General features: G+C 47.8%; 5 protein-coding genes across 6 annotated transcripts; 2 read left to right on the top strand and 3 right to left on the bottom strand.

Moving 5' to 3' along the window:
- Positions 1-21: 21 nt before the first annotated feature.
- LOC108036236 (FMRFamide-related peptides) lies at positions 22-4,915 on the bottom strand. Its single transcript, XM_017112244.3, has 2 exons — positions 4,819-4,915; positions 22-1,386 (listed from the first exon to the last, which is right to left on the bottom strand). The coding sequence occupies exon 2, from the start codon at positions 1,384-1,386 to the stop codon at positions 277-279; it is 1,110 nt and encodes a 369-aa protein (XP_016967733.3). The 5' UTR covers positions 4,819-4,915; the 3' UTR covers positions 22-276.
- A 2,735-nt stretch (positions 4,916-7,650) lies between these two features.
- LOC108036643 (putative fatty acyl-CoA reductase CG5065) lies at positions 7,651-12,782 on the top strand. The gene is made up of 6 exons (XM_017112917.3): positions 7,651-7,785; positions 10,403-10,585; positions 10,693-10,786; positions 10,884-11,047; positions 11,408-12,451; positions 12,517-12,782. The coding sequence occupies exons 2-6, from the start codon at positions 10,419-10,421 to the stop codon at positions 12,599-12,601; spliced, it is 1,554 nt and encodes a 517-aa protein (XP_016968406.1). The 5' UTR covers positions 7,651-7,785; positions 10,403-10,418; the 3' UTR covers positions 12,602-12,782.
- Positions 12,783-13,351: 569 nt separating this feature from the next.
- On the top strand, positions 13,352-22,544 carry LOC108036502 (oxysterol-binding protein-related protein 9). Of its 2 annotated transcripts, XM_017112703.3 has the most exons (15): positions 13,352-13,793; positions 15,303-15,431; positions 15,924-16,160; positions 16,234-16,311; positions 17,640-17,883; positions 17,995-18,118; positions 19,125-19,532; positions 19,590-19,741; positions 19,803-19,904; positions 19,963-20,137; positions 20,196-20,331; positions 20,387-20,473; positions 20,900-21,021; positions 21,113-21,218; positions 21,276-22,544. In XM_017112703.3, the coding sequence occupies exons 1-15, from the start codon at positions 13,626-13,628 to the stop codon at positions 21,360-21,362; spliced, it is 2,355 nt and encodes a 784-aa protein (XP_016968192.1). In that variant the 5' UTR covers positions 13,352-13,625; the 3' UTR covers positions 21,363-22,544. The 2 variants fall into 2 exon arrangements, with proteins under 2 accessions (XP_016968192.1, XP_016968194.1); XM_017112705.3 differs by lacking the exons at positions 13,352-13,793; positions 15,303-15,431; positions 15,924-16,160; ... (1 more) ...; positions 17,640-17,883; positions 17,995-18,118 and adding an exon at positions 18,607-18,836.
- LOC108036504 (elongation of very long chain fatty acids protein 7) lies at positions 13,887-15,185 on the bottom strand. Its single transcript, XM_017112707.3, has 5 exons — positions 15,037-15,185; positions 14,869-14,977; positions 14,648-14,741; positions 14,347-14,593; positions 13,887-14,290 (listed from the first exon to the last, which is right to left on the bottom strand). The coding sequence occupies exons 1-5, from the start codon at positions 15,050-15,052 to the stop codon at positions 13,956-13,958; spliced, it is 801 nt and encodes a 266-aa protein (XP_016968196.1). The 5' UTR covers positions 15,053-15,185; the 3' UTR covers positions 13,887-13,955.
- LOC108036503 (uncharacterized) lies at positions 16,166-17,443 on the bottom strand. Its single transcript, XM_017112706.3, has one exon. It carries the CDS (start codon positions 17,315-17,317, stop codon positions 16,331-16,333), a length of 987 nt encoding a protein of 328 aa, XP_016968195.1. The 5' UTR covers positions 17,318-17,443; the 3' UTR covers positions 16,166-16,330.
- Positions 22,545-22,707: the final 163 nt, after the last annotated feature.

Genomic DNA, 22,707 nt, shown 5'->3' with positions numbered 1-22,707 from the left:
CCTATTTGAACCGAAATTCACAAAGCAATCTTTATTTGGAATTCTGGCAAAAGACTTTTTCACACCTTTCCAATGCATTCAATATTACACTAAGTACGTAAGTAGGTAAGATTTTTAAAGCACGGTGAATTTTTAATCCAGCCCATTTATTAAAAATTCATAGTTAAGGTATTCATCAGGAGTTCGTGTGGAGTTGGGAGAAATACGTATATCAATTACGATCGTGGGTACATTTGTCGATATCTATTTACAAGGAGGCGTCCCTCGAGGACTCTCTTACTGGCCAAAGAACTGTTCCTGCTCCGCGCTGCCCTCATCCGCCGAGGTTGCCTGCTCCGCGCTCTTCACCTGCTGATCTTGCAGCTCCTGTTTCTTGAACAGCTCCGTCATGGCCTTGTCCACGGGACTCCTCTCGCCCGGCTTGCCCGGATTGGACTTGGTTTGGTTGGACTCGGGAGCCACGGGCTTAACGCGCTTGCCGAAGCGAATGAAGTTCGAGTCCATCTTACCGGAACGCACGAAATCCTGGGGAGCAGAGCGACCAAAGCGCATGAAGTTGTCCGGGCGACCAAAACGCATGAAATCCTGCTTGGGACTGCGGAGCTCCTCGTGGGGACTGCGTCCGAAACGCATGAAGTTGTCGGAGCGGCCGAACCTCATAAAGTCCTCCGCCGGAGAGCGCCCGAACCTCATGAAGTCCTCTGCAGGAGAGCGACCGAATCGCATGAAGTCCTGCTTGGGATCCCGACCAAATCTCATAAAGTCCTGCTTAGGATCCCTACCGAATCTCATAAAGTCCTGCTTAGGATCCCTACCGAATCTCATGAAATCCTGCTTGGGATCCCGGCCAAACCTCATGAAGTCCTGCTTGGGATCCCGGCCAAACCTCATGAAGTCCTGCTTGGGATCTCGACCGAACCTCATAAAGTCCTGCTTGGGATCCCTGCCAAAGCGATCCAAGCTGGCCCGCTTGGCCACGCCCTCCACCTCCTCGGACCCCCCATAAGTGCCCTCCGGAGGCAGTTGCTCCGCCTGCCGCTTGCCGAAGTGCATGAAGTTGTCCTGCACGGACCTCCGCTTGGCCTCCAGTTCGGGATCGTACTTGTAGCGCGGCTTCCTGCCGTGTTTCTGGAAGTGCAGCACCACCGCGTTCTTGGCGTAGTCGATGCCAATCACCGAGATGGGATGCCGAAACTCCAGCTCCGCCCGCTCGCTCTGATCGTTGCCGAGCAGCGCGTCCACCAGGTCGCTGTCCTGCGGAGGACCCACCTCGGGGTCCGACTCCTGCAGCGAGTTGCCCCCCAAGCTGGGCGTCTCGATGATCTCGCTCTGGATGGCCGACTGCATCTGGTAGAGGGCCAGCAGGAACATCAAGGCAATGCCCATCTGCAGGGATAAGAAAGGAGTGGCGGTGGGATAATTATGAGGCGGCGGCATCTCTCGTTATCTATTGCAACTTTTAATCACATTAGGACTGTTCATTTTACTTAGGGTAACAGTAGCCACGAGCCAGGACTCGCAGACAAAGTGTCCTGCTAATTAACCATCATGATATTTATGGCCAGATCTGCTGGGCCGGCGCGTAAAAAGTTAACCAGCCGCATTAAGGCCACCGCAATGGCCTGACAATGGGCCACCCACTTTCCCGCATCTCCAGCCCACTGAACCACCCACTGCCCACACCCACAGCGACATATAACCAGGTTTACAGGCATTAACACTTGTTCGAGGCGCCCGTGGACGTGGGCGTCGAGGGGAAGTCGGGTGGGTGGCTGGAGCAGTTGATGTATGGCGTCCGGACGACGACAGCGCAGCACCATTAGAGATGCAAATGATTATGGCTTTTGGATATGGTGACGGCCGTGCCTCAAGAGCCCGGGAGCCTGGGCGGCCTGGAGGCCTGCCCGAGGCAAGCTGATCCGCTGAGTGCCATGTCGCCGCACAGGAGATGTGCCAGCTGCAACAGGTGGCAGGAACCACAAGCCAGCGGCAGTCGGGGCTCTCAAGAAACAGAACCGAGTCACAGGGGCCATTAGCAGGGATTCGAGAGGGGTTCCGCACTCTAGTCGGAGGAGTCTGATCATGAGAATTATATGAAACTGGATTTTGAAATTGATTGAAATCAGTTACAGTTTATATTATAGTTATTATAATATAGCTATAATGTATAGTTATTATAAAGTTATTAGGTGAAGAACAAGCAATTTTTAAAGATTTTACAACGAATGATCATTTAAGCATACAAGATGTGTCACCAAATCTTTTATTAGGGCTTATGACGGCTGAAGGGATCTGAATACTTCTTTACATATCAACTGAAGTTAATTAGCTCCAATGGCTTCTCTAAATACAGATAGGTCCCAGCATTTTATCCGCATAAACGGCAGTTATGATAGGTCGATAAGGGTATATATAGGTATTATAGGTATAACCACTACCAGCTTACTCAGTATACCTTGTGCAAACAATAAAAAATATAATTCTAGAGCATATTAATATACTCTGCTTTTACAGGTCTTAGTATTATTTCAAAAATTGTTCCCGAAATGTAATATTCTAACTTTAAAGATGGGTGTGGGTCACCTCTCCATGTAGCCTGGCTATATGGAAGCCAGTACAATTTACCTGTCTTGATCCTTGAAAGCTACATTTTTCGCACTTCAGTTTATTGATTACTAACGAACATGAATGGCCATTCAAAAATGGCTTTACCATTTATCAAAAATGTTAGAAAATATTGATATGCCTTATGCGGAAGCTTGCAACAGAGTTGCGAGAATAAAAAGCCAGTGGCAATCAGGGGTTTTCCCAGCCCGCGCAACCAGTGGCAAATTAGCACTTCAGCGGCGTTGAAGCCTGAGTGCTCCGCTTGGGCAAAAATGAGGAAAAATTAAAAACTTGGCCAGACAACTCGGGACAAAAACTTGACCTCCAAGTCGCCGGACGATGAGCAACGGTGACTTCGCAACCGCCAGCATTAACATACTTTCGGCGGCACTCGCTTAATTCGGTGTCGCGGCAATCAGAGCCGCATTCAAGTGCTCCAAGGCGGAGATGTGCGATGAGCTGGCCCAGACGAACCGTCTGACGATTTGCATATTTACGCACTTTTCCGCGATTTCGATGAGCAACGGTTGCAGCCAAAAAGTTGCACTTACAGCCAGCGATTGCAACAGGTGGGGGAAAAACTCAAGGGTCCCATAAAGGGGAAACTAGTAATTTATGGGCTCCAGCTGGATGTGTTGCAATGCCCCGGCCGCGGGGCTCGGAAAATATGACAGACAGCCTCTCCAGAGGCAAGGAGTCGGCGCATTTTGAAGTGGGTAGACAACAATTGCCAAATGTCTGATTGATTTGCGATGCCGAAATGTGCATTTATAATTCACAACTGTGTTGCCGTGTGTATTCTGGGCAGAAGAGCCGAGGAGCCACCTGCCCAGGTGGGAATGGGCGTGGAATTGGGAGGTATCAATAACGAACTCGTTAATTCGCTTAGCAGGCGCATGGAAGATGAGACCAGAAGGGCTTCAGAGCAGGCCTAAACTGATTTGCATGGCATATGAGATACGTTTGATATCTTTGAAGTTGCTGCCTGGCAACACATGTATCGCGTGGATTCTCGGCATATGCATACGGCATTACAGGTGGCACATTACTTTTAAATATCATTTGTCACTCGGCCCAAGACAAATGATACGGCGGCCATTTCACTTGTCCAGTGTCGGCGATAAATCATAAATTGCACACGCTTTACAGTTCTCGGGCTCCTGGCGCCCAACACCTGCGAGTGGTCCACCACTTCCGCTTTCCACTTCTCCACTTTTCCCTCTGCTGACAAACAGGTGCGAATGCAAATGGAAATGTAGCTCTGCTCTGGGCCCCAAAAGTGCACTCATAAATATTTCAATTTGCCTTCATTAACCGAAACGGCTGTTACTGCTCCTTGTGTCTGCCTGCCTGTTCGGGGGAAAAACTATTTCCTGGTCGGGCTTTTCCCACTCTCTCCGAACTACTACTTTTCTAGGTGGGAGAGCCGAAAAGTTGACAAAATCTGTTGGTTTTAGTTTAGTTGGCCAATTAAAAATTACCTCGCTGTGGGGATTAAACAATCAGATTTGATGTTTCTGAGTGGGAGCTGGCTTTTAATAAATATATTTCAAACTAAGCACATGTAAAGCACACATTTTACGTTATAAATATAGCTGGATATCAAATGACAGGTGTTTGCTTTCAGAATAAAATAGGAGACAAACCCGCTCTCTTGTCTATTTCTATATTTTTAGATAGAACATTATAATTGGATGAAAGTTATATAGTTGTATTTTTAATTCCAATTGAGAAGTAAATGAAAAATTAGCAAGGGGAAGTTGCTATGAAGTGGTTCAGAAATCAACAAAGGAATAGGGTTCAGGAAATTATTTTTTAAATTACTTTTAGACAACATTCTAGATTTTTTGTTAGCAACGTATTTGTTGGTTTTCAATTTCAAATTCAGATTTGCATCTTTTGAAATACATAAGAAGAGCTTAATACGCCTAAGAAAAGCTCTTTCTTTAAATCTTTGTTTAGTTTTTAGTCTTACAAATTTAGGTTTTCATTTGTAATAGACCAAGAAAAGCTCTGAGATAAAAAGTACTACAATTTTTCTCTCTGAACCAAGTCGTTACCACACAAATGTTTTAAAACCAAACTGTAATGGGACTTTTTCAAAACTGTCCCCTTGCATTTCTAGGAATTGCCATCGATAGGAGTTGTCCAAAGAAGTGATTAGTTAATGAGGGCAGTGCCCACACCCCTGCACCGGCACCGCACACTCACCTTTGTAGTTGGTTCCTTTTAACTGGGAACTGGGATGAAGTCGGGACTGGGGATCCTTAGGCCGCACACACACACACTTGTTGCCCGGTCGAGTGTGGAACAGTTCTGTGCGAATGCCAGCCGAAACATCCTGCTTTATATGCCGCGGGTCCTGCTCCTTTTTGCGGGGGCGCCGCACGGAGCAGCAACAAGTGCTGCGGCAACATGTTGCCAAAGGTTGCAAAGGACACTTAATGAGGCTGCGGCCCATTGTTACGTTTACCACTGCAGTTTTCAGCCTGTAAAGCGACCGTCGGTGGTAGAGATTACTTGGTACATAGAGTATACACTTATGTATGGAAAAAACCTTGACAATGTCGGCAAATGGACTCTGGCCAGCCGCTGATATGTTTGTTTTGCCTGTCAGCGGCTGTCAGCGGGACAAAAGGCCCAGAGCACTGCGCATTCAGGGTGACTTATTAGCCAGCAGAACCGTGACGTAGCAACATTTCGACGCCAGTGTGCTGGCCACTCGAGCACCAAATTGTATGCAAATCGCCCACAATTGTTATGTTACGCCCACTTTTAAGGAGCAGGCGCTGGGGCAGGCGCTGGGGCAGGAGCAGGGGCATCCTGGCCGGGCACGTCCAATTAGCCTGCGAGCAAGTGGATCGGCTACGTGTCCGTATGCGTTATAATTTGCCCTTGCCGTCGCGGCGCTTGAGGCGCTTTATGGCCCTGTAACCTGTAACGGGATACATTGTGGCGCCTCTGGCATCCCACATCTCCCATCCCCATCCCCATAGCCATCTCCCCTGGCTGCTTGAGACTCGCCTTTTGGGTGGGGCTGCGAAACTGTTCAAAAGCCGGAAGTCTGTAATTACGGCCCGGCAAAAGGCCAAAGTTTCGGAGACTCGTCTCTTCGCTTTCTGGCTTTCTGTCTTTCTGGCCACCATGCATGACTGGGCACAAATGTGTCGTCTTGTCGGCCAGGCCATTGTGTCCACACTGCGCTCTTTAACGATCGCCCAAAATCAATAGGCAAACACGTCTGCCGATGGTTTCATTTGCATAAATAGCTGCGAAAAACGAAAACGAAGCTAAGCAAGCTGGCAAAGACTCGAGGCAAGACTAGTTCAAGTTCAAACCCAGGCTTTGGGCCTGGGTTTGTTGACCAGGCCAAGTCGTGTGCCAGTCGCCCAGTTAAAAATAGAGCAGCTAGACCATCAGGTCTCCGAGGTGTTATGGGTTACAGGTATTTGGAAGCACTCCCTTTGCACCTTGTTGTCAGCCCATTTGCATTTTTACAACATTTCTATTTCCCAAAAGCTATTTCAAATATTTAACAAAAACCTGCCAACCTGCACGTGGTAATTTTACTACTTTTAGCCGAATTGCGAGGTTAGCAGAGGTCAGGTCGACTGGTGCCACTCTTAGCCACTTTGATTAGCCGATTAGCTGCAGCCCTGGCTGAGATACAGCCGATAAAATAGATGCTGCGGCGTTGATTCGATGTCAATGCCACTGTCAATTTGCGGCTGCTACTCGTGTCTTTTCATTTTTGTATCTTTTTCTTTCCTGCTTCGGTTCGAGCGCTTTTGGCCGACTGTAACTAACCAGGTCCGCCTGATTAATGGCCGCGGCAATGGGGATTTATGTGTGCCATAAAGCGAACGCAGGTAGCCGCTTTTCGCCGATCCACCCACCGATGCGGTTCGCTGGCATCAATGGTGGGCGCCAGCTGATTTCCCTACGGAGAGGCGGCACACACTGCGTATGCGCAACGCTGGCGAGGCTGGCCTGGCCGGAAAATTGAATTGTCTGGCTGGGCCAAGAGGAGTTGCATCACGTTCTAACTGCAGCCGGATGCACTTGCTCGGTGAGCAGGTAAAACAGGTGGGCGCCGGCGAAGATCGTTTACTTGGAGCTCAGCGAAGTGAGAAAACGGCCCACAGTAGCTCAACCCCTGACCGTTGGGATAAGTGCGGGTTAAGGGGGGTTAAGGGGGGTTAAGGGGGTTAAGGGGGTTAAGGGGTTACGAGGGGCCTAGGAGGGGTTACGAGACATTCAGGGGAAGCCCCGCGCCTGGTTTTGCGTGTCACTGATGGAGTCTCTCTCGGTTTCGGATTCGTCTGTCTGCAGAGAAAGAAAAACTAGTATAATATGATAATTTGGCCACGGAACTTTCCTTAAAAATTTTGTTAGACTCTTTAAAACAATAATATATCAATTAAGCATTTTATAAGTATGAAATAATAGTTATCTGAGGGATATAGTACGCCTAAGGCAGTCTTAAGTTTATTCACATAAACTTGATTTGCCTTTCGAAAAGAAGTAAAACTAATAAGATATGGAACTTTTTTTACAACTTTAATATATGTAACACATAATTTAAGATATAAAAATTGTACGAGTACCATTTGAAATTTTTAAATTTTCCTCGTATAACAATCTTACGTTTATAGGTAAGTTTACAAAAGTAGTATTGGATTTATGGCTTCAATATCATGGGGTTTAACCAGAAGTTAGTTAAATATGACGACGATGATGATACACCGAAACCCCTTAAACCAGCTAATAAAATGAACGTAAAGTAGTACAGGGCTTACACACATATTCACCAATTACCTACCTATATTCACATGAGAAATGAGAAACTCGTATGGCATATGTAAATATCGCTTTGACCTGACATGGGGCTGCTTTTTCTCGGTGTGCCAGCTCGGAAACTAGCTACCAGATCTCGGGGAGCTGCAGCCGTCTGTGCTCCATGCTCCGAGCCAAACTAGCCGAGGCGATACATAGTTTGGGCCAAAGTTGTTTTCGTTTATTTTCTATTAGGTTGGCTGGGAGTGCGAGACGCTTTTCGTGATCAGTTTGTGTTTAGCATTCGGTGAGCGCGGGTCAACACTATCTGAATCCGCAACCTAAACTGCCAAACTAGCCGAGTATCTGGTCGAAAGGGTCTGCCACCGTTGCCAAGTGAAGGTGCGATCCGACTCACACAATTAATTTGAAGTTTATGTTTTAAAAATGAGTTTAAGTCGAAGACTGTTTAGTGGCTCTAATGCAATTAGCATGCGAATCAAAGTCCAAGGCTAATGGATTTTATGATAAAAGAGACTTGATGAGTCCTTGGTTTTTCTGCCGAATCTTTGGACATGTTACCCAACCACTGTGTGTACTCAATAGTTCGTGACTCTGGAGCATGGCATCCGCATACACTCCTTGATTTTATTATCGCATTGTTGACATCTCTGAGTGCTGCAAACTGGTTGTCCCCAGAAGAAAAGCCGCACATGCAAACGGTCCAAGGAGCACCGGACACCAGGCACTTTTCGGCTATTTCCCAATTGGGAAACTGGGAAATGCCAGCCACCTGGACATGCACATGGACATGGAAAATTCTTCGCCCGCTGGTGCAGCTGTCGTCGGGCATGCAATCACCGCATCAAGTGCTATGAATTGCAGTTTGCAGTTCTCCCAATGACTGGCTAGTATCTAGCAGCTACTCGGGAATCGTTTTATGGCTTTCCAGCCTTTAAAGCGATTTATATGGCAACCCGATTGCCCCCGGGGCAGATCTGAAATTGCAATAATCGGCGCTTAACTAGTGTTGCCTTAGCCGAGCTGGCCGAGATTAGCGGGTCAGCGGGTTGAGTGTGGCAATCGCAATCTCTTAACCGGGCCAACACACATCTGCCCTTATTCACTTTCGAAAATCACGTTCGCTGCCGCAGTCTTTGGTATCGAACCAGCAATGAACCAGGCTCTTTGGCTGCGATCTTGGCCGCAGGCTTGCCATTCTGGGCCCAATGCTAGAGTCTTTTGCGGCTTTTAATTTGGGACCAAGACATTCAACATTGCCATTAAAGTGAGCCTTTAGTGAACGCGACTACTAGTTGTTTACTTTTTATAGCTCAACAAAGAGTAGTATTCTTTTTATGACACGTTTGTCGTGCCTACTCATAAAGATATTGATGGAAAATATGTAATGTAAGCTCAGGATGAGAATGGCCTTATAGTCCCCATAATAATAGTAACTTTAAAATACATCTTTCACATCTTTTAAATGTTTTCATTATGTAGAAACGATCGGTGAACTCATTTGTTAGTATGAATTTTGAATTTTATTCCATGATCTTAGTTGATTTCACTTTGTTTTTATGATATTAAAGCAACATTTTTTTTTATTGTAGGCCACTTTCACAATGTCAGGTTAACTTTTGGTTTAAGTTAAGTTAATGTTTTGAAAAAACGTTGTTCCCCAAATTGATTTTATATTACTAAAAACCTATAACTAGAGAAAATATTCCATTTAACCAATTTATAAAGTGATAGCTAGTTATCTATCAAAATAAGTTAGCATGAGGTTAACCTTATAGGTTTTATACCGAATTAGCTTATGAGAACTGCCACAAGGGTACATAAACATCGACTCACTGGCACTAACTTCCTTTCTAGTTATAGCTTCGGTTTCACTTGTCACCCCAACCCCAGCTCGTTGCTGCTCCGCTCCGCCAACCAGAAGATTATAGGTAGTCCAGCTTGTTAAGCGGGGTCCAAGTCCGCGCCGTCTAATAACCAGGCATGTGCCGAATGCGGGTCAATGTGTCAGCGGACCAACGGCTTTCGATCAAGTTTACGTCAGCGGCGGATGAAGGACACAAGGTGCTCCGACTCCGACTCCGACTCAGACTGAGACTGCGACTCGGGCAATGGGCATGCTCCACCGCCCACGGCAAGCTCATGGTGCGAATCGTGGGGCATGCGACATGGACTTGGACGCAGATGTGGATGTGGCAATCTCTTAATTGGTGCAGTAACGCCGAATCGGTGTCGCTCCGCTTGCCCACTCGATGGTCACTGCGTTGACACTCAGAAATCAGCCAGCCAGTTATGTGGCCACTGGGCATTGGTCGGTCGGCCAACAGCCAAACGTGGCCTAATCCGCAATTGTCGCTCCGCCGGCTAACTGGTTGGTTGCCTCATAGTCGTACTCACATGCGGCCGATACGACCACTTAACAGCCAAGATCAAATGAAATTAAAAGTGCACTTGGTGGCGACGGCCATTACGTGCTTATGGCTCCATAAGTGCGCCAGGAAAACCCAACAATGTCAACGCCGTCTTTAAGTATCATATTTTACTGATAAAATTGTCATAAGATAAGGTTGTCAAATTGTTTTAAAAAAGGTAGCTGTTTTAGGTGTGAACTTAAGTTTATAATAATATGATCAAGAGATCCTTCCTATAAAACATAAGGCACTACTCTAATAATTAAAGATCTTTTTAGTTTGTTTCTATGACAGTTTTAGGTTCTATGTGTAAATTAAGCATATAAGAACTAAAGAGTTAGGCAACTAACGGCCAATGTTAGGATCAATGGACTGAAGATTAGGTCAGACGGTTTATATCTCGATTTCAGGATCTATAGATTTATGACTTAATCAAATTGTTTATTTTCCAATATTTGGACCCTGAAATCTCAGCAAAAAATATTTCTAACTATTTCCTAGGCTTCTCGTGTGCCAAAAATAACAGCTTTTAAGCATTTCCTATTTTAATACTCCTTTTTAGAACAAGCTTTTTATTTTTCCCTTAGACAGAAGCTATCTGAGATGGCCGCCAAACCGAAGTTCGTGTACGAGAAGGATGACCTGGCCACCATAGGTGAGGTGGACGACAACGAGGTGGACCGCATTGCGGAGTGCTTCAAAGGACGCAGTCTGTTCATCACAGGAGGCACTGGCTTCCTGGGCAAGGTCCTGGTCGAGAAGCTGCTGCGGTAAGTGGCTAGAAAGTGGGTGGCCAGTGGGCAGGCAGCTGCTCCATGCGTGACCTCATTAATCCCAATTTCCGCCATGGCTTATGCAATATTATTAATTCCTGCAGGTCGTGCGGCGGCCTTAAGCGCATCTATCTGCTCATCCGCCCCAAGAAGGGCAAGGATCCGCAGGAGCGCATCAAGGATATATTCCAGAATGTGGTAAGCAGGGTGGGAATCAGGGAATTATGAAAACTATGAGAATTCATTGCCTGGCTTATGAAATTAATCAACTAACGTGTGTGTTGGCTGTGGGCAGTTGTTCGACCAGGTGAAGCAGCTCCGCGGCGAGGAGCACATCCTGCAGCAAGTGGTGGCCATAGCTGGCGACGTCCTTTCGCCCGGCTTGGGAATCTCAGAGAAGGACCTGGAAACGCTGCGCCAGGAGGTGTCCATTGTGTACCACTGCGCAGCCACAGTGCGGTAAGTAACTTGTTCTTCAATGGTAAATCCACATATCTATCAGTCACTTACTTCTGAAAATCTTATAAAGTCGATTTCATAAGACCTTTTATACTTCCTAAAAAGTTTAGAGTTAGTTTACTTACCGGTCTATTAATATTTACCCTTAAAAAACACTGAAATTTAAATCTTTTATAATGCTTCTAAAATAATAATAGTTGAAAATACGTAATATGATGTTTCACGAATAATATCACTATTAACGCTCGAAAATCGAGATCCTCTAATGATATATTGTTTTATAAAGCCCAATATCAAACCATTTTAAACTCTGTCCCACCTCACCCATTACTTAACTTGTACTCCCTATTCCTACCCCAGCTTCGATGAACCTCTCCGCAGTGCCGTGTTCATGAACACCCGCGGCACCAAGTACATGTTGGAGCTGGCCCAGACCCTGAAGCACCTGGACTTCTTCGCCTACTGCTCGACCGCGTACTGCCACCTGCACGTGAAGACGCTGTACGAGAAGCCCTACGACCCGCCGGCAGATCCTCACAAGGTGATGCAGGCCTGCGAGTGGTTGACGGACGAGGAGGTGGCCACCATCGAGCGCAAGGTGCTCGGGGACATCCCGAACACGTACGCCTACACCAAGTCCCTGGCCGAGGCCCTGGTGGTGGAGAAGTTCGACCAGCTACCCGCCGTGATCCTGCGTCCCTCGATCGTGATCCCCATCTGGAAGGAGCCCATTCCCGGCTGGACGGACAACATCAACGGACCCACTGGTCTGCTTATCGGCGCGGGTAAGGGTGTCATTCGCACCATGTACTGCAATTCCTCCGGCTACGGAGATTTCCTGCCGGTTGATGTGGCTGTGAATGGCATACTGGTGGCCAGCTGGAGGAACATCACCGCGGGCACGGACACCACCAATCGGGTGGCGCACATGACGTCCTCCAACGACATCAAAGTCTCCTGGGCGGAGATCATCGAGCTGGGTCGCTGGGTCATAGAGAACAAGGTGCCGCTGAATGGCGTGGCCTGGTATCCCGGAGGCTCGATGAAGTCAAACTACTGGGTGCACTTCGTCTGCATGGTGCTCTTCCAGTGGATGCCGGCCCTCTTCGTAGACGCCCTGCTATGGATTCTTCGCTATCCCCCCGTATTGTGCCGCGTCCAGAACCGCATCTACAAGGGATTCGAGGTGTTCGAGTACTATGCGAATAATGTCTGGAACTTTGACAACTCGGAGGCGGTAAAGCTGCGGAAGCTGATGAACAACAAGGAGCGGCGAACCTATGTTATTGAAAAGATAGAGCTAGACCTCATCGACTACTTTACCAACTGCGTCCTCTGCGCCCGCCGCCTGATCCTGAAGGAGTCGGACGAGTCCATTCCGGCGGCCAGGAGGCACATGAAGGTGTAAGTACTAACCGTCCCCATGATAAATCAAGCATCCACTGACCATGCTCCCTTCTTTTTCCTAGTATGTGGGTGGTGGACAAGGTCTACAAGGGCATCTGGATATTCGGCATCCTCTATATGCTCTACAGGTGCTTCTTCGCAGGCTAAAATCCCTCCGGATTTAATGCTTAGTTAAGTGCTGGAGACCAAAAGATGTGCCCTGCCCCAAGCCGTAGTTGTTATGTTTTCTTTAGGAACTAAGTCTTCTAGTTTTAGGCGGTGCTGTTGATAAGAAACGTATGCAATTCACTTGTTTTGAGAGACAGCGAATAAATCATTGGTTTATGTATGGTGTCGTGTTTGAAGTTGTCTGGGATCTACGGAGTACAACTTGGTTTTATGGTCGAGGAAATGTGATGATGAACATATCCTTTTTTGAATTTGGCGCGAAACAAAGCTAGTTTAAATCATCTACAGTGTTGTAAAATACGTGTGGGGGATACAATTTCCCAGTTCATGGTACAAATAGTATCCGAATGCAACAATAAAACCAGATCACCTTTAAAATTATTGATAAGCTCAATTAGTTTCATTTTTGAAACTGAACGACTTGTTGATGAATAATTATATTTTAATAATAAAATTAATTCATAATTAACACTTAAAAAGGTCAACATTGTTGTAAGGTAGTTACTTATTTTTGCACTGAGGTAATTTAAAAACGTTGTACTAAAAAGTAATGAAAACTGTGACCTAGCCATGAATCTAGGTATTCCCCAGCACTGAAGGTGAATTAAGTTATATATTTTAGGTACAATTTAGCCAAAGACATAATGTGACCAAACATTATAGCTGTCCCAATGCGGTATTTTAGACCGCTCACGAGATGGTCACCCTCCAATTTGGATGGCTTGAAAATCATCGATATCAACGCAAATCGATAGTTTGCAGGGCTTTGCTTTGTTTTGCAAAATCCAAGCGGAGCTGAGGCTGTGACAGATTGCGGGTGCGAGTTGCGGACCAGCATTGCGTCATCACCAACTCCTGGCCAGAAAAGTGATCCGGGAACGAGGCAGGCGCACGTCCGGCGACACGGAACGCTCCCGGCGACGAGGACGAGGACGAGGACGACTAGGGATCAGAGGAGGAGGCGGAGTTGGAGGCGCTGGCCGAGTCACGGGGGCTGGCCGACATGACCAGCACCACTGGAAGTGCTCCCAGCCTGGGACCCCCGACGATCGGGGCCAGCGGATCTGGCACGCTGGAGGGCACGCTGAGCAAGTGGACCAATGTGATGAAGGGCTGGCAGTACCGCTTCTTCGTGCTGGACGAGAACGCCGGGCTGCTGTCCTACTACACGGTAAGTGACTCCAGTGGACCTTCTGATTAACACCCATATCGCACCCAGAACCGATTGCCCAGGGCCCTGTGGCCTTATCTTATCTGCGATAGATACTTTTGGATACACACAAACTCCCGCACTTGTTGGTGCGCTTTTATTGCAAGATTTGTGGGCATGCCATCACTTTTTTGAGTCGGACGGAGGGGTCTGACTCTTGCCTCGCTGGGAGACCTGGTAGGCACTCGTGTAGAAGTCGTAGAAGCCGTAGAACATGCCTATGATGACGGTGGTGAAGTAGAGGAGCACGAGGGGCTGCATGCCACATAATACCAGCTGGGCAGGAACCTGCGTCAGGATGAGAACGAACTGCCCCATCTGGGTCACCGTGATGGACTTCTTCACCGGCGTCAGGGCCTCAATCAAAGGCTTATCCGCCACGGCAGCCACAAAATAGTAAGAGTACATAATGACGTGGACGATTGAGTTCAGGAACGCACAGAAGTAAGCAGCAGTGCCTGTAGAGCAGGCAACATTTCTGGAAGGGCTTGGATATAACACTCGAATCGCTTACCATTCTGATTCACGTTGATCAGCAAGTACGCTAGCGTAACCGTGGAGATGTGGTGAAAGACGTGCAGCTTGGACACCTGGTTCTGTTTCTTGCGTAGCACAAAGATAACCGTCTCCAGAAGCTCGGACATCTTCAGCCAGAAGATGAAAAAGGCCAGAGAGTAGTAGCGTTGTACGCGCTCCGGCGTGCTTCCATTATCAGTGCACTTCCAGAAGTATAATATTTCGTTGTGCGTGAGATAGAGGACCTACAAATCTAGAGCCATTAGATGCCGATACTTCTGCAAGCTGATAGCACCCACCTCTCTGATAACGTATATGCAGGACACCACCTGGATGACATTATGCGCCAAGATTATCTGCTTGAGCTTTAAAGGCTTGCGGCTCTCCATGAACCTAAGGAAGACGGATTAAAGGTATTATTTCTTACATAATTGGACTGCCGAACACGCTGAATTGGTAATGTCAAGTCCGGCGACCCGCATGCCAAATGAGCTACGCTGGCATTAGCATGTGGACTTACTGCGGACCCGCTTTGGTAACAAAGTACAGGTAGAGGGACAGCACGGTAATCATGTACCAGGGATCCTTGTACACCGCAGGAATCTCCACCAGACTCTCCAACTGCGCACCTACAATTCGATTCGAGAGATGAGACAATCTGCTTCAGTTCCACTTCACAGATGCTCACTTGCTGACGCCTCCATTTTGATCCTTTGAGTTGGCTTTTCTCTGATCTGGATCCTTAAACTGCCGAGCTACTGGAGACCTGCCACTCTATCAACCGGAACCGCTGCCACACATTTAAGCACGAACAGCTCGCTATCCATTGCTTTTATTCCCCTTCCAGCATTGATTTGAATTCATTAAATTATAGCGCGCGTAATAACCCTTTGACAGCAGGGGCTGTTCTTTAATGAGCTCGCTCATACAGTTCCACCTTCATTTCCTTTTCAGTCAAAGGAGAAGATGATGAAGGGCGTGAGGCGAGGCTGTGTGCGCTTGAAGGATGCGCTGATCGGGATCGACGATCAGGAGGACAACACCTTTACGATCACCGTGGACCACAAGACCTTCCACTTTCAGGCAAGACATGCTCAGTAGAATAAGAAATTAATCATTAAGTAGGAGGTCCTTCTCTCTTATCTCATATTCAGCAATGAATTAGTTAAGTTTTGTCAATAGTATTTCCCTACAATCACAATCCTTCAAAAAAGTTGTGTGCAAATTAATGAATTGATCAAGGAAACCACACTGAATTCCAAACTAGTCTTAATATCATATGACGACAATTGGATCAAAAGGCCACGCACGTTTGTTTTTCTAGTTCACAATGTCGTAGTAATGGACATGCTTTCCAGACGATCACAACTCTGGCCCGGCAAGCAAGCGCAACAATAGACAGGAAAAAGAGTATCTGGGCAGCGACCTAGAAACCTATGTCTGGCCCTTACGTTCTTCCTTTTGTTTGACTCTGTTGCCTTGATGTAACGATAAAACTTTTCCCAATACCCACACATACAGACACACTGAAGCAAAGGAGCCCACTAAACTTGCCAACTTTCTAACCGTTTGCAGGCGCGACACAGCGAGGAGCGGGAGCAGTGGGTACGCCGACTGGAGGACACCATACGACGCCACGCGAACCGGTCGCGTCTGTGGGATAGCCAGAGCGCCTTCTACATTGCCGGTGGATACACGAGGGAAGTGGGCGTCACCGGAGTGGGTGGCAGACGACCCAACCACCTGGAGCTGGTGGCGCGCCGAGTTTCCGAGGCGGATGCCTACCTCCAGCTGATGATTGAACAGACGAACGTGAGTATTGTGCCACGTAATGCAGACATTATGCAATTTACTGTCACTTTCAACTTCTCTATGTTCTGCTCAGTTGCTGGACAAACGCATCGCGGAGCTGACCGATCCGGCGGAGCAGACCAAGTGCAAGGCGCTGCAGGAAAACGCAAGTGTGAGTAGTGAGGAAGTCCCTATGGAGCCGGCGCCTCTGTGAGAGAAACCTCCAGGTGCAGTTCATCGCGGAAATTGTTTGAAAGTTTTTCCACTTCGGCATACGTTAGGCGCCAGTAGTCTTTGTCAACAGCCATGAATTGCTCCGTGTCCTGACTGTGACTTACCTTCCGAACAGCCACCACGGTGGCGACCGTTGCTGCAGCATCACGGCCGCAGAGGCAGAGCGTGGCGTTCAACTGCATCCGCTCACTGGGTGTTACCAGCCAGAGGACGAACACATCTTGCTTGTGGCTATCTGGTGACCGCCTATTTTGTAACTGTGTCTTGTCCCCCAGAGCCGCATGGGTCGCTGTCCGGCAAATTAAGACCACCAATGGGATGTGAGCCTCTAGGTGCGAGTGCTGCTCCGGCAAGAAGCTGTTGTAGATCTTTCGCGGTCGCCGAGACATGGCAAACGGCTGCTCTAGCTGCCCACCGTAAGCCAGTAGACCCAACACCTGGTTAACCCTAAACTCGCAGGTCTTCGGCTGCAGGGAGAGCACAACCCGTTCACCCTCCAAAAGCGGCTGACAACGGGGAAAGGAAGCCTCCTTGTGGTCATGATCACAGAGGTAGTGCAGCAAAAGCAGCTGGCTGTCCACACGCCTCTGGCAGCTCTCAAAGAGGCACTTGCTCACGCCGCATTTTATCAGCAGTGGTTTTGGTTCGGGATCTTCCTTCTGTCGAGATGAACCAGCTTCTTCCGGTGGAGCAGGCTCAATCGCATCTAAGTTCGATTGCGACGTTGTTTTTCTTTGACACGACTGCCTCGACTCGAGCTCCAGCACCCCCGCCTGCAGTGCTGCCATCTGGGAGTTGAGCTCCTTCAGATCGGCATCCAGATTAAACCTGGTCTTTAGCTGGTTGTCCAGCTCTTGCTGCTCTCGCTCGCGGCGTTTTTTGTACTCTTGAAATTGGGCATACACCTCGTCGATGCTGTGGAGGTCGGGATCGAGTAGCTCCATGGCGGAATAGTCCTGATTAAAGGTTTATATGTATATTTATTCGCCGGAAAATCTAGGAATTTTGAGAGTGTGTTTGCTTTCCCAGAGGAGTTTGCCCGACGAATCGTATTGCCAGGCCCACTTGACGCCGCCCACCCGTATCGATTTCCAATGCAAGTTCAGGGTTAGCTGGAGGCCAGATGCATAGCCGTGAGAAAATGTCACTCGACCGGCATCTGGCCACCAGCGGCAGCTGCTCACTTCCTTGGCAAACTTTGGCGAGGCCATTTCGCTGTTTTTAACCATTCCCGCTTGGCTAATCATCACACGCTTCTCGTTTCAGGCCATGCTGGATCACATTAAGCACTCGATTGTCAGCCTTCAGATTGCTAAAAACATGGCCCACCCCATCAATGGAATCTACAACGGCCCACCGGCCACTGCCTCGACCAGTTCCTCGGCCAGTGGAGCTGCCACGGGAAGCAGCAACAACATCCAGGCCGGGGGCCTAAAGGTGCCCCTGGAGGGCCAATTGGGCGGCAAGGGTGAGCTGGGCGACGACGAGGACGACTCGGCCACTGAGAACGGTGAGTGGCACTTGGCCAAGCAACTGGTAATTATGCCAGGGTCAAGCAGCTAATCGAATCCAAATCGAGCGCCCCTGTTTGCATTCACTAATCTTGCGTTCATCTCGACAGCCACCACCGCTCCTCTGGGTCTGGTTGTGCCGGAGACCTCCTACTCGAGCAGCGAGGGCGAGGAGGACTTCTACGATGCCTACGACGATCCCTTCACCAGCCTTGGCAGCTCCCCGATTGGCTGGTGAGTGGCCCACTTGCAGGTCTTACAAGTAGCAGCGAAAACGGCCCACTCGACCAAGTGTGCCGACTGGCCATCAATCAGAGGCGATGCGGCAACCGGCGAGCGTGTAATGCGAGATGTGTGCTAAAATTACGCATTGATTGCCCGCCAGTCCGAGACCCCCGGCTCCTGGCCTGCATCTCCTCCTCCTCTATGTGCTCCGTTTGGACAGGCGCATGCGCCTAAGCTGCGCATGCAAAATGCATTGCCCGAAGTTCCTCGCAGTCGCAATTTCGGGGGCAGTCTGTAATTTCGGACAAGTCGCGTGTAAATAATACAAACAGGACCTCCTCCCCGTCTCTACGGACGAGCTCTGTTGGCACAGCTGACACGGCTTCGTCGTCGGCGCCTTGCTTCGTCATCGACTTGCTTCGTTCTAGTCGTAGTTACAGTCGCCATTGTGTATGCCTGTCAGTTGTAGTTTCATTCGTCATCGGCTCGCAGTGTCGAAGCGCTCCTTTGGGTGCAATCCGACCACCGACCCCCGCCTCTGCCCCCGGTTGGATTTTTCAGTAGTTTTTCCTGTTTGCCACTAATGGCCTAGCCCTTTCGGCGGCTTTTCTCAGGCATTTTGATTCGAGAGCTTCCTTTTTAAGAGCCAAATGACGCTGTGAAATATCCGGCCAGCATCAGCATCCCACGCCATGTTTAAGAAGTGGGTCCGACGCGTGAGCCTGAGGTGAGGATGTACAGTGTGCACTGTACACATGGTACATTTGCGGCAGGTCGTCGTAAGTGTTTCCTTCATAAATTGTAAATGAGGCAAAGCAACAGAGCACAAAAAAAGGGGAGGATGATGCGGGCCGCGGAGGCTGGGGCTGCTGGTCCCAGTGACGCAAACGCACACGCACAGGCTGACATCACGCTTTAGGATTTATGTCAGCCCATTACTTATGCCCAGGCACCGCAGGAATCCTAATCAACAAGTCCTGATTTCACTCTCGTTTCCTCCTTTCCATTTTTACAGCGCCACGCGCGGCTTCTCGGAAACCACATCGCCCACCCACGAGAAGGTTCCGGATGGCTTTGCCAATGCCGAGCCAGTGCCTCTGGGCGAATCAGTTGCCCCCCAAACGCTGCCAGAGATCGATGAGAGCGTGGCCGATGCGGAGGCCAGCATTAAGACAGCCAGGACCGCGGCAAGTTCCCGAAGTGCCAGCTACGACAATGGAATAGACTACGACGCTCTGTACGAGGAGGAGGAGGAGACCGACCTTAGCATGGAGGCGCACGGCTCGATGATCACGCATCTGCTGTCGCAGGTGAAGATCGGCATGGACCTCACGAAGGTGGTACTGCCCACGTTTATCCTAGAGCGCCGTTCGCTGCTGGAGATGTACGCCGATTACTTTGCCCATCCGGATCTGTTTATAAAGTATGCTTTTACCAAGTCCTATGATACATATAACTCATTATGTAACCTATCCAACAGAATATCGGATTTTGATGATCCGCGCGATAGGATAGTCCAGGTTTGTCGCTGGTATATGAGTGCTTACCATGCGGGACGCAAAAGTGCAGTAGCCAAGAAGCCCTACAATCCCATTTTGGGCGAAGTCTTTCAGTGCCATTGGGACATTCCCGGTGAGCAATGCAAAACTACCAACCTCCGCAACACACTTATATGTATTTTTCTTAATTTTAGGGGAATCCCGAGATGCCCAGGAGGTGCGCGACGGCCCAGTGCCTTGGTGCCGGCGGGATCAGCTCACCTTCTTAGCCGAGCAAGTGTCGCACCATCCGCCAAGTAATGAAATCAAAGGAACCCATCTAGAGGGAGGTATTAATATATTTATTTAATCTAGTTTCTGCCTTCTATGCGGAGCATTACAATAAGAAAATTACGTTTGCGGCCCATGTCTGGACCAAATCGAAGTTCTTGGGCCTCTCGATTGGAGTTCACAACATTGGCGAGGGCGTTGTGACCCTGGTGGATCGCAGCGAGGAGTACATAGTGACCTTCCCCAACGGCTATGGCAGGTGAGGATCATATAAACGGATACATTTCTGGATATCTAAAAAATTCCCCATTCGCAAGGTCGATTTTAACGGTGCCTTGGATTGAGCTCGGCGGCTCGGTGGAGATCAAGTGCCCCCAGTCTGGATACTACGCCAACGTGGAGTTCCTTACGAAGCCCTTCTATGGCGGAAAGCGCAATAGGGTCTCTGCAGAGGTGACTAGCTGTTAAAGTAATCCCCGACTTTGATATTAACCCCGAAAGTCCGTAGGTTTTTGCTCCCAGCGAGAAGAAGCCCTTTGTCTCCATTTCCGGCGAGTGGAGCGGTTTGATGGAGGCCAAGTGGCATGATAAGAACGTAAGTCCCTCTTGTTATGTTTGCCATATGTAGGTAGTGTACTATACTATATATTGTTACCGTAAATGTTGAACCTTTTTGTGTACTCTTTCCTTCGCATACCGCGCCAAAATGCTGCAAGAAACAACCCCACGAGTTGGCAGCCACATCCACCCACCACACCACACCTCTACCTCTACTTACTATCCACGATTCTTCTGCTTCTCTCTTAAATAGCTCGGGAGCATTTCCTATGTGTGTTTACTTTGTTTGTCTAGAAAATCGAACCCACTACTACCAACTACTCCCCTGCCTGTCCTCCAAAGTTGTATTTAAAATTGTTCCTATCCGTACTATTGTGTATGATTGTTGTGTATTCTGTATTAGACTCAATCCCGATCAGTTTGACCGCCTAGTGAACTTGAATGAATCTCTTGAATTTTCTAGAAAACCGAAGTATTCGTCGACGTAAATCGCATACCCATATTTAAGAAACAAGTTCGACCAATCGTTGAGCAGGATGAGTACGAATCGCGACGCGTTTGGAAGGAAGTGACAGCGGGACTCAAGTAAACAGCTCATCAATCTGCCAATTAATCTTTGACTCCTTCGAAGGCGAAGCTAAATAATCTGATCTCTCTGTTCGTTGCTCTCCCGCAGGTTCAACGACATCGAGCGTGCTACCACCGCCAAATATGTGGTGGAGCAGCAGCAGCGTGAGCAGGCGAAGGTGCGCAAGGAGTACGACCTGGCCTGGGAGCACAAGGTAACGCACCCCCATATGAAGTGTATGAGTCAGCCAACTGATTACCTTCGTCCACAGCACTTCAAGCCCGTGGGCGATAACTGGATCTACGCCAAGCCGCTGAGTCAGCGCATGTATCTGCAGGAGAAGGAGGCCAAGAGATAATGCCAGCGACTGACATCGAGAGCAACAACACCAAAAACGTCTATATATATGGATCATATCAAGAACGAGCCTCAACTATATGTTTAATTCCACAAGTGCGCAAACCTCTGGACACTGACGATACAACGTAACGAATGCAGGAAACGATAGAGCAGCAAGTAGAACGAAGCAGGGGTCAAGGATGTGACCTCCAGGGCCCGGATGTTAATTGTAAATAATATACACGAATATCCGGGCGGCGAAACAGATGGAAAGCTCTGCTCATAAGGTTGCAACGCGAGTCAAGCTCGACAGCTCAGCGGAGACAGACAAATGAAATATCACTCACAGTTTCTACACACAATTAACGATTATTATTTACTACTAAGTACTAGTGTGTTTCAAAGGCAATCGCAGTAAACTGCAACAAAAGAACACCTATTCAATACCTTTTACATTACTAACATTTACTAACTAGCAACAAAGAAGGAAAGCCAATTCATAGTGGGATATATCAAAAGTTGTAGATTACGAAATGATAGATATTTAAGGATAGAAACTCTATTTTTGAAATAAAAGACTCTGCTATAGACGAAATACAATACCGACACGCTAGTATCTGACGGATACTGCCTATGCGCTTGTTTCCAAGACCCCAACAGACTCACACGGTGCACAATGATTTTCCAATCGCTTAGTTTTTAAATCAATTACGATTATACGATTACCTCTAGTATTATGTTTCGAATTCCACTTGTCACAATGAATAAAGCTTTACTAACAGTCCCTCAAATCCTGTCCACCCTACTGTAATAAAACGCAAACGAAACACAAAGTTCTTAAGACATTCAGAAGTAAATTAAAATTTGAAACCTTCGAGCCAGAAAGCCAACACCACCCACACAGCAAAGCTACCGAATACTCTCACGCAAAGTTAACGCAAAATGAAACGAATAAAGTAAATACGCTTCGAGATTTATTTAAAGTAATATTTAACGGACTAGTTAACCCGTAGATTAAACGAATAGTTATCCCGAGGGCCTTGATTAAAGCCCAAATCCACGCCCGAAAGCACGGAACTTGTATATATTTTTTCGATTTCGTTTTTAACCAGCGTGTTAAGCGAGAAATAGAGAAATACCCCAAACAGATCGTTTGTAACGGATACGATTATAGCAAATAAAGCAATTTGTTCTTACAGCATTTAGTGTGTTTTTAATGTATTTGATTTTAGGAATTTGTCAAAAGATTATGTGAAAATTATCATTTTTGCTTATGTTACTCACCGTTACATTTTTCATTCAAATTTTAACGGCTTTTCTGACAATCGAAATCGATAGCTTGTCGATATGTGCAAGGCGCTAGT

This window comes from Drosophila biarmipes, chromosome 2R, assembly GCF_025231255.1.
Source record: "Drosophila biarmipes strain raj3 chromosome 2R, RU_DBia_V1.1, whole genome shotgun sequence".
Taxonomy (NCBI): domain Eukaryota; kingdom Metazoa; phylum Arthropoda; class Insecta; order Diptera; family Drosophilidae; genus Drosophila; species Drosophila biarmipes.
The sequence above is the reverse complement of the archived record's forward strand: the minus strand, read 5'-3'. Positions and strand labels throughout refer to the sequence as shown.

What these genes read in the sequence shown, in the direction of transcription:
- LOC108036236 (XM_017112244.3), bottom strand. Translation starts at nt 1,386, where the DNA reads ATGGGCATTGCCTTGATGTTCCTGCTGGCCCTCTACCAGATGCAGTCG.
- LOC108036643 (XM_017112917.3), top strand. Translation starts at nt 10,419, where the DNA reads ATGGCCGCCAAACCGAAGTTCGTGTACGAGAAGGATGACCTGGCCACC. An exon ending in AGGATATATTCCAGAATGTG is followed by an intron (nt 10,787 to 10,883) that starts GTAAGCAGGGTG and finishes GGCTGTGGGCAG; the next exon opens with TTGTTCGACCAGGTGAAGCA. An exon ending in GCCAGGAGGCACATGAAGGT is followed by an intron (nt 12,452 to 12,516) that starts GTAAGTACTAAC and finishes TCTTTTTCCTAG; the next exon opens with TATGTGGGTGGTGGACAAGG.
- LOC108036502 (XM_017112703.3), top strand. Translation starts at nt 13,626, where the DNA reads ATGACCAGCACCACTGGAAGTGCTCCCAGCCTGGGACCCCCGACGATC. An exon ending in GTGCCATTGGGACATTCCCG is followed by an intron (nt 19,742 to 19,802) that starts GTGAGCAATGCA and finishes TCTTAATTTTAG; the next exon opens with GGGAATCCCGAGATGCCCAG. An exon ending in CCAAGTGGCATGATAAGAAC is followed by an intron (nt 20,474 to 20,899) that starts GTAAGTCCCTCT and finishes TGAATTTTCTAG; the next exon opens with AAAACCGAAGTATTCGTCGA.
- LOC108036504 (XM_017112707.3), bottom strand. An exon ending in GTTACCAAAGCGGGTCCGCA is followed by an intron (nt 14,742 to 14,868) that starts GTAAGTCCACAT and finishes CGTCTTCCTTAG; the next exon opens with GTTCATGGAGAGCCGCAAGC. An exon ending in GCATATACGTTATCAGAGAG is followed by an intron (nt 14,594 to 14,647) that starts GTGGGTGCTATC and finishes CTAGATTTGTAG; the next exon opens with GTCCTCTATCTCACGCACAA.
- LOC108036503 (XM_017112706.3), bottom strand. Translation starts at nt 17,317, where the DNA reads ATGGAGCTACTCGATCCCGACCTCCACAGCATCGACGAGGTGTATGCC.